The following is a 10,327-nucleotide window of genomic DNA, read 5'->3' on the forward strand; positions in this document are numbered from 1 at the left end:
TAGTGTGGTCTGCACCTCTGCCATGTATATATATTACATTACACACTGGCTGGGCAGTGCCTCAGTACTGTAGTGTGGTCTGCACCTCTGCCATGTATATATATTACATTACACACTGGCTGGGCAGGGCCTCAGTACTGTAGTGTGGTCTGCACCTCTGCCATGTATATATATTACATTACACACTGGCTGGGCAGGGCCTCAGTACTGTAGTGTGGTCTGCACCTCTGCCATGTATATATATTACATTACACACTGGCTGGGCAGTGCCTCAGTACTGTAGTGTGGTCTGCACCTCTGCCATGTATATATATTACATTACACACTGGCTGGGCAGAGCCTCAGTACTGTAGTGTGGTCTGCACCTCTGCCATGTATATATATATTACATTACACACTGGCTGGGCAGAGCCTCAGTACTGTAGTGTGGTCTGCACCTCTGCCATGTATATATATATTACATTACACACTGGCTGGGCAGAGCCTCAGTACTGTAGTGTGGTCTGCACCTCTGCCATGTATATATATTACATTACACACTGGCTGGGCAGAGCCTCAGTACTGTAGTGTGGTCTGCACCTCTGCCATGTATATATATTACATTACACACTGGCTGGGCAGAGCCTCAGTACTGTAGTGTGGTCTGCACCTCTGCCATGTATATATATTACATTACACACTGGCTGGGCAGTGCCTCAGTACTGTAGTGTGGTCTGCACCTCTGCCATGTATATATATATTACATTACACACTGGCTGGGCAGAGCCTCAGTACTGTAGTGTGGTCTGCACCTCTGCCATGTATATATATTACATTACACACTGGCTGGGCAGAGCCTCAGTACTGTAGTGTGGTCTGCACCTCTGCCATGTATATATATTACATTATACACTGGCTGGGCAGAGCCTCAGTACTGTAGTGTGGTCTGCACCTCTGCCATGTATATATATTACATTACACACTGGCTGGGCAGTGCCTCAGTACTGTAGTGTGGTCTGCACCTCTGCCATGTATATTTATTACATTACACACTGGCTGGGCAGGGCCTCAGTACTATAGTGTGGTCTGCACCTCTGCCATGTAGATATATATATTACATTACACACTGGCTGGGCAGAGCCTCAGTACTGTAGTGTGGTCTGCACCTCTGCCATGTATGTATATATTACATTACACACTGGCTGGGCAGGGCCTCAGTACTGTAGTGTGGTCTGCACCTCTGCCATGTATATATATTACATTATACACTGGCTGGGCAGAGCCTCAGTACTGTAGTGTGGTCTGCACCTCTGCCATGTATATATATTACATTACACACTGGCTGGGCAGAGCCTCAGTACTGTAGTGTGGTCTGCACCTCTGCCATGTATATATATTACATTATACACTGGCTGGGCAGAGCCTCAGTACTGTAGTGTGGTCTGCACCTCTGCCATGTATATATATTACATTACACACTGGCTGGGCAGAGCCTCAGTACTGTAGTGTGGTCTGCACCTCTGCCATGTATATATATTACATTACACACTGGCTGGGCAGAGCCTCAGTACTGTAGTGTGGTCTGCACCTCTGCCATGTATATATATTACATTACACACTGGCTGGGCAGAGCCTCAGTACTGTAGTGTGGTCTGCACCTCTGCCATGTATATATATTACATTATACACTGGCTGGGCAGAGCCTCAGTACTGTAGTGTGGTCTGCACCTCTGCCATGTATGTATATATTACATTATACACTGGCTGGGCAGAGCCTCAGTACTGTAGTGTGGTCTGCACCTCTGCCATGTATATATATATTACATTACACACTGGCTGGGCAGAGCCTCAGTACTGTAGTGTGGTCTGCACCTCTGCCATGTATATATATTACATTACACACTGGCTGGGCAGAGCCTCAGTACTGTAGTGTGGTCTGCACCTCTGCCATGTATATATATTACATTACACACTGGCTGGGCAGAGCCTCAGTACTGTAGTGTGGTCTGCACCTCTGCCATGTATATATATTACATTACACACTGGCTGGGCAGAGCCTCAGTACTGTAGTGTGGTCTGCACCTCTGCCATGTATATATATTACATTATACACTGGCTGGGCAGAGCCTCAGTACTGTAGTGTGGTCTGCACCTCTGCCATGTATATATATTACATTACACACTGGCTGGGCAGTGCCTCAGTACTGTAGTGTGGTCTGCACCTCTGCCATGTATATATATTACATTACACACTGGCTGGGCAGGGCCTCAGTACTATAGTGTGGTCTGCACCTCTGCCATGTAGATATATATATTACATTACACACTGGCTGGGCAGAGCCTCAGTACTGTAGTGTGGTCTGCACCTCTGCCATGTATATATATTACATTACACACTGGCTGGGCAGAGCCTCAGTACTGTAGTGTGGTCTGCACCTCTGCCATGTATGTATATATTACATTACACACTGGCTGGGCAGGGCCTCAGTACTGTAGTGTGGTCTGCACCTCTGCCATGTATATATATTACATTACACACTGGCTGGGCAGAGCCTCAGTACTGTAGTGTGGTCTGCACCTCTGCCATGTATATATATTACATTATACACTGGCTGGGCAGAGCCTCAGTACTGTAGTGTGGTCTGCACCTCTGCCATGTATATATATTACATTACACACTGGCTGGGCAGAGCCTCAGTACTGTAGTGTGGTCTGCACCTCTGCCATGTATATATATTACATTACACACTGGCTGGGCAGAGCCTCAGTACTGTAGTGTGGTCTGCACCTCTGCCATGTATATATATTACATTATACACTGGCTGGGCAGAGCCTCAGTACTGTAGTGTGGTCTGCACCTCTGCCATGTATATATATTACATTACACACTGGCTGGGCAGAGCCTCAGTACTGTAGTGTGGTCTGCACCTCTGCCATGTATATATATATTACATTACACACTGGCTGGGCAGAGCCTCAGTACTGTAGTGTGGCCTGCACCTCTGCCATGTATATATATATTACATTACACACTGGCTGGGCAGAGCCTCAGTACTGTAGTGTGGTCTGCACCTCTGCCATGTATATATATTACATTACACACTGGCTGGGCAGTGCCTCAGTACTGTAGTGTGGTCTGCACCTCTGCCATGTATATATATTACATTACACACTGGCTGGGCAGAGCCTCAGTACTGTAGTGTGGTCTGCACCTCTGCCATGTATATATATTACATTACACACTGGCTGGGCAGTGCCTCAGTACTGTAGTGTGGTCTGCACCTCTGCCATGTAGATATATATATTACATTACACACTGGCTGGGCAGAGCCTCAGTACTGTAGTGTGGTCTGCACCTCTGCCATGTATATATATTACATTACACACTGGCTGGGCAGAGCCTCAGTACTGTAGTGTGGTCTGCACCTCTGCCATGTATGTATATATTACATTACACACTGGCTGGGCAGGGCCTCAGTACTGTAGTGTGGTCTGCACCTCTGCCATGTATGTATATATTACATTATACACTGGCTGGGCAGAGCCTCAGTACTGTAGTGTGGTCTGCACCTCTGCCATGTATATATATTACATTACACACTGGCTGGGCAGTGCCTCAGTACTGTAGTGTGGTCTGCACCTCTGCCATGTATATATATTACATTACACACTGGCTGGGCAGAGCCTCAGTACTGTAGTGTGGTCTGCACCTCTGCCATGTATATATATTACATTACACACTGGCTGGGCAGTGCCTCAGTACTGTAGTGTGGTCTGCACCTCTGCCATGTAGATATATATATTACATTACACACTGGCTGGGCAGAGCCTCAGTACTGTAGTGTGGTCTGCACCTCTGCCATGTATATATATTACATTACACACTGGCTGGGCAGAGCCTCAGTACTGTAGTGTGGTCTGCACCTCTGCCATGTATGTATATATTACATTACACACTGGCTGGGCAGGGCCTCAGTACTGTAGTGTGGTCTGCACCTCTGCCATGTATGTATATATTACATTATACACTGGCTGGGCAGAGCCTCAGTACTGTAGTGTGGTCTGCACCTCTGCCATGTATATATATTACATTACACACTGGCTGGGCAGAGCCTCAGTACTGTAGTGTGGTCTGCACCTCTGCCATGTATATATATTACATTACACACTGGCTGGGCAGAGCCTCAGTACTGTAGTGTGGTCTGCACCTCTGCCATGTATATATATTACATTATACACTGGCTGGGCAGTGCCTCAGTACTGTAGTGTGGTCTGCACCTCTGCCATGTATGTATATATTACATTACACACTGGCTGGGCAGGGCCTCAGTACTGTAGTGTGGTCTGCACCTCTGCCATGTATGTATATATTACATTATACACTGGCTGGGCAGAGCCTCAGTACTGTAGTGTGGTCTGCACCTCTGCCATGTATATATATTACATTACACACTGGCTGGGCAGAGCCTCAGTACTGTAGTGTGGTCTGCACCTCTGCCATGTATATATATTACATTACACACTGGCTGGGCAGTGCCTCAGTACTGTAGTGTGGTCTGCACCTCTGCCATGTATATATATTACATTACACACTGGCTGGGCAGAGCCTCAGTACTGTAGTGTGGTCTGCACCTCTGCCATGTAGATATATATATTACATTACACACTGGCTGGGCAGAGCCTCAGTACTGTAGTGTGGTCTGCACCTCTGCCATGTGAATAGATTACAATGCACACTGGCTGGGCAGTGCTGCGGTACCGCTGCCATGCTGTAGGCCTCCATACATGCCCCCATGCTGCCTGGCACACTGATTACACCCGGCTATGAGGAAGGATACGTTTTCTGGGGGAAGGATCTCTCCATCCGCAGTTACTCGGTCTCTGGCCGCCGGGCTTCTGCCCCCGGTCCGCCCATTCTCTGTCCCAGAAGCGGCCTCCTCTGCCCCGGGACCGGAACCGGCCGAGTGTGTCATGGCTGCGTTCCCAAAACGAAGGCCTGGAGCCCATGTCCCCCATAGGCGGGGGCGGGGGTATGCGGGGCGGGAGCCGGTACTGCTCCTTAGGCCTGTAAGTGTGAGGAGTTGGCAAAAGCGTCCGTGAAGGGCGAGGGTGGTACTGGTGCGGGTGTCCGCGGCTGCTGACCCGGTGTCGGACGGGTTTGGGGCTGTCGGGTCTGACGCTGTCATCGCTGATCTCCCCGTCCTCCAGCTCACCCTCCTCTCTGGGAGAGGCGCAGCGCCGGGCGGTCATGGCTTTCATCGGCCCGAAGCGCAAGGAAGAGTCAGCTGCTACTGAGAACCTACGAGATCCAGGCCCGACCAGTGCAGATCTCGCGAGACTCCCTCCACACTGGTGACGTCATTTCATGTCTTGGAAGGAGCGGATTTCCTCCTGCACGTCTTCCCGGAGAAAAGAAAGAGCAAACTTGATGCTATTCACATGACACTGCGCACCTTGCGGATTATGTGCAGGATTTTTACGCAGAAAATCCGCAGCATTAAATTACAGTGTAGTTTATGTGAATGTGAAAATCATCAAATCCATGAAGATACGGATATCTACTTCAAATTAGGTCAGATATCATAAAAGAAAGGGCATGTGCAAAAAAAAGCACACTTTATAACACATTACACAAATATAAATAGAAAACGCACAAAAAAATGCCCTCCGGGCGCATTTATGAGATGTGTCACGTTTTTTGATGCGTTTAGATAGGCCGCGGTCACACGTACCGCTAGACGTCCGTTCATAACGCGACGCTAGCGCACAGGGGGAGGTCCTCGGCCCCAACGCACATGCGTTTCCTGAGAAACGCATGCGATCGGCTTAACAATCGCATGCGTTTCCCTGGAAACGCGTGTGCGTTCGGGCCGAGGACCTCCCCCTGTGCGCTAGCGTCGCGTTATGACGGACGCCTAGCGGTACGTGTGACCGCGGCCATACAGCCAAAGGCTGAAGCCTTGATCACATGCTGAGATTACCTTGCGTTTTAGCGAATGCAGAGGGAACGTAATGTAACCTTAGCATGTGATTACGGCTGAAGCCTTTGGAATGCATCAAAAACCGTGACTCAACTAATCGTGTGAAAGCGCCCTCAGGGTGCATTCACACGATCAGTTTCTCAGATGCACTGTTTGAAGCCAAAATCAGGTGTGGATGGTAATGGTTAAATCATATTCATATAATTAATTAGTCCTCTTCTTTTTCTCTACTCCTGTACAGCCTTAGGCCCCTTCCACACTAGCGAGTGTGATGCGATGAACTCGCATCACACTCACAACGCAAGCTGCCAGGAACGCACGGCCCGAACGCTGCACCGCGGGAGTGAACTGACATGCTGAGTTCACTCCCGCGGTGCAGCGTTCGGGCCGTGCGTTCCCGGCAGCTTGCGTTGCGAGTGTGATGCGAGTTCATCGCATCACACTCGCTAGTGTGAAAGGGGCCTTAGGGTGATGTCACACATGGCATTTTTTTTTAAACGCGTGTGTTTTTGTCTGGTTTTCTGAATTTGTGCAATTAAAAAACGGACAAAAATGCATGCGTTTTTATGATCTGAAAACTAAAAATGACCTAAAAACGCTGTGTGTGACCTTAGGCATTCACACAGCCTTAAGGGCTACCTATATTCCGTAGCCGTGAAAGGATAGGACATGTCCTATCTTTTCTCAGCATACGGCGCAGTGCACCATTTATCCCTATGAAGAGGGGCAGGGGTGAGCAGCGCTTCTCCCAAAGGCAACGTGTGCCCGCCGTGCTACGGTACGGCGGTCAACGTCTGTGTGAATGTAGCCTTAGGGTGCTGACATTTGTCGGATTCTTGAACCGTTTTTAAACCGATCAGAAAACGCATGCATTTTTAAACGTATGTGTGTTTGTAAGTGCAACACCCCTGCCAATGTGTAGGCAAGAGAGTGCTTGAGAATGAGGCCCTCCATCTGTAGTATCCCTCTAGAGAAGTCTGATCAACTCACTTTTACCTTAAAACAGTTCTGTAAGGCCGGCGCCACACAGGGCGCTTTGTCTTTGCAAACGCAAATGCAGACAAAGTCGCGCCCACCGGGGCGGGCCTCGGCTCGATCGCATCGGCGTTTCTATGGAAACGCCTGCGATCGGGAACGAGCCGCCGGTGTTTCGCGTTAAATTAACGCAAAACACCGGCGGCCCTGTGTGGCGCCGGCCTAAAGGGAATTAGCAGAGGTACATTCTGCCTGGACAGCCAAGGGTTAAAACTATTTTATACTGTTATCCAATGATGTTCCAATCTGTAAGCTGGCGTGTGATTGGAGAGTAGCACCACCTGACCAGGGAATGATAAAACCCTTGGACAGGAAGGGGCAAGTGCTCTTTAGGCCCAGCTCTCACCACATGAGGAGCTCCTAGGCCTCAGCTCTTCTAGATAGCACATCTTCTAAAACACACTGAGTGACCAGAGACAAGAGTGTCAGTGCACCACTAGCACAGACACGCAGAACACCCAGGACAAAGCTGCCGCTTCCAGTATTGGACACAGCTACCTCCCAGTCTGCACCTACAACCAGGCTGGTGAATCTACTCCTGAGGATCACTCTCCATGACCACTCCAGTAATCCGGAATCACTCCAGTTATCCGGCCTCTGTTCTGAAAGAGTTTGGCCCTTTGCCTACAGTTGTACCAATAAAGAACCGTGAGTTACTTTTTCACAACGTTGCACAACTGGACCCTGAATACTGCTGTACCATCAAGGGCTCCCCCATCCATTACCCAGGGACATATACTATGGACACTAAGGGGTTGCCCCAGGGAGATTCAGTACATCAGCCTCTCCCTCTACAATTTCTTGCACACACCACCTGCTGGGGACCTGCCAGACTGTAGGATATCTGGTCCCCATACCAAGCACCATAACCACAGCGTGCCTAGGCTGCAACCGCGAGCCAGTCCGGCATTATGGGCCCCGGCTGCCTCCAGGCCCCAAGAAAAGGCTAGGCCCGGTGGGGGATGTGGCATAAGCTCACCATGCATTTGGCTGGTTTTAATCCGTTGCACTGCTGCCTACACTTCTAAAAATGAAGATAAACAGGTTCAAAGCAGCCAAACACATGGTAAACATTCTAAAACATGTTTTAAAAATGCATGCGTTTTTAAACTGACTAAAAAAATGCATGCTTTAAACGCATATATTCACACTCGCGATCGGAGCCGGGTTAGTGTTAACCCCTTGACCAACCATGACCACGGCGTGTAAGGGTCTTCCCCCTATGGATCGGATCCCAATAAATTCTTTATTTTCAAAGTTCTAAATTCTCTACTTTTGATGTAGATAGTCATAGCACCCAAATAAATTCATAACTTACATTTCCCAAATGTCTGCTTTATGGTGGCATGGTTTTTTAAAATTCCACATATTTTAATAGAATGGGATAAGGCTCAGAATTTGTGTGCCATTTTTCAGATTTTTTGGAAAATCACCAAAACCCGTATTTAGATGGAACTGCTCAACTTTTTTTTTACAAATAATAGCTACGTGCGTAAATTGGCCCATTATGGAAACTACACCCCTCACCATATGAAAAAGCACTTTTAAGAGGACGAAAATGTGTTCTGGGGACCCTCAGTAAATGAGCCCCAATGTGTCACAAGAAAACAATCTCCAAATCCCCTTGATTTCTTATAGCGTTTCAAAGCTATAACCACCTATAGTGGCACAGGGCAGATATGAAAAATGGGCCCGCGTCCTAGAGGGCAAAATGGAGATAAAATGGACCATATGACCGTACCCTTATGCCACACTCCATGTTATATTTCAGTTACGTTTTTAAATGCAACTCAAACGGAATGGGGATGGGCTTGGCCAGAACCCTGAAATTTCCACTGAAATGTACACGCTCTAGAATAAGCACCAGGGGGGAGATTTATCACTGCTTTTACACCAGTTCTGGTGTAGAAGCAGTGGAATAATTGCAAATTCTTACGCAGTGCATGTATACGCCACCTACGCGCCATGTGGGCATAGGGGGGTGGGGCGTTCCCAGCAGCACCCTGCATATTCAAAAGAAATGAATAAAGCTGCAGTTCTTTCATTTAGTTGAGCTCATGTGAGCGATATGTCAAACTACAAGTTTCATGAAGCATTTGTTTCTCCAAGTATGAAATGAGAGAAGAGGTAGTTTGGGAGTCAGAAATGGTAACCCGGTCTGCTGCGTGTTCTGAATTACACATGGCCAGAGTGGTGTAAGCAAGGTAGTCCCCCCCCTAATAACCTATTTAATCAGCGCTAAGCTATAGCAGAATCCTCAGATGACCACAAGTTTGCTAATCTTGTGTTCATAACCAAGGAAGAAGATTTAGCTCTGTGCAGTCATATTGGAATCCTTCAAATACAAGGGCTTATTGCTCCAGATATTGATCCAGCTATTGTCCATTGCTGGGACTTAGAATGCAATAAATAGTACTGACCAGACATTACTTAAAATCTAATAAACGATGGCAGATGCTGTCGGTCCACTGTTGCTAATGCTTTCTAAAGCAGAACAAGAAGGCAGTCTGGAGGATAATAATAGTGCACAGAGACTGTAGCACTGCTAAAGGCAATAAGCAGAGCAGTACTTATAGTTGCTGAAATGTTTAATTATGTTACTAAGCTTAGGAAGGCTAAATGATGGACTGCATCAGGAATGCTGGACTTAGACCCAAAGGCGCATGAATTTCTCAATCTAGAGACAGCCAATTTATTTGGTCCAGATTTTATTCAAGAGATTAAAGGAAGGTGTAGGGCTAGAAAGTCATTTGCAGATTTAAAGAAACCTTCCCATGAAGCATCCCTTTTGTTCAGGGGTCGGTCATACAGGTCCTAAGGACAGGCTTGCAACTTCAGCCAGGGACAGGTCAAGAAGAGTTCAAGCAGGTAGGTTCACACTCAGTCCATTCCAGGGCATAGTTGAGCACTTGAGAGAGTTCAATTCGGACCATTAGGTCAGAAATATCATAAAGTTCAGTCTATACCTGTCACGACTGGGAGTCTGTGGACCCTCCGGACCACCGCGGGAGGTGGTACTTGCCGACCTGGGACCGGAGTGGAACCCGGTGTTCACCAGAGCCCGCCGCAAAGCGGGATGGACTTGCTGCGGCGGGAAACCACCAGGTCGTTCCACAGGTGTGACTAGCCCGTGGTGGCTGCCAAGGTAGTAACACAGGAGACAGTCTGTACCCGGAGTGACGGCAGGAGAATAGCACAGGAAGGCACACCAGGACTCACGTCAGGAATCGCAGGAGCTGGCACAGAGGTATGGAGGACCACAGGAACGGACTGGCACAAAGGAACGCAGGACTACAGGGACGGACTGGCACACAGGAATCACAGGACCACAG

At 48.1% G+C, this 10,327-nt stretch overlaps 1 protein-coding gene across 1 annotated transcript in view; it reads right to left on the reverse strand.

Annotated features, from left to right (window-relative positions):
• Positions 1 to 5,335, reverse strand: part of ZFC3H1 (zinc finger C3H1-type containing) — a 40,943-nt gene extending 35,608 nt beyond the window's left edge. Inside the window, exon 1 of the mRNA XM_072146717.1 lies at positions 4,818 to 5,335. Within this exon, the coding sequence (XP_072002818.1) occupies positions 4,818 to 5,238 (421 nt within the window). The 5' untranslated portion in view covers positions 5,239 to 5,335. The remainder of the gene's footprint in view (positions 1 to 4,817) is intronic.
• Between the last annotated feature and the right edge of the window lie 4,992 nt (positions 5,336 to 10,327).

This window comes from Engystomops pustulosus, chromosome 4 (assembly GCF_040894005.1).
Source record: "Engystomops pustulosus chromosome 4, aEngPut4.maternal, whole genome shotgun sequence".
NCBI lineage: Eukaryota > Metazoa > Chordata > Amphibia > Anura > Leptodactylidae > Engystomops > Engystomops pustulosus.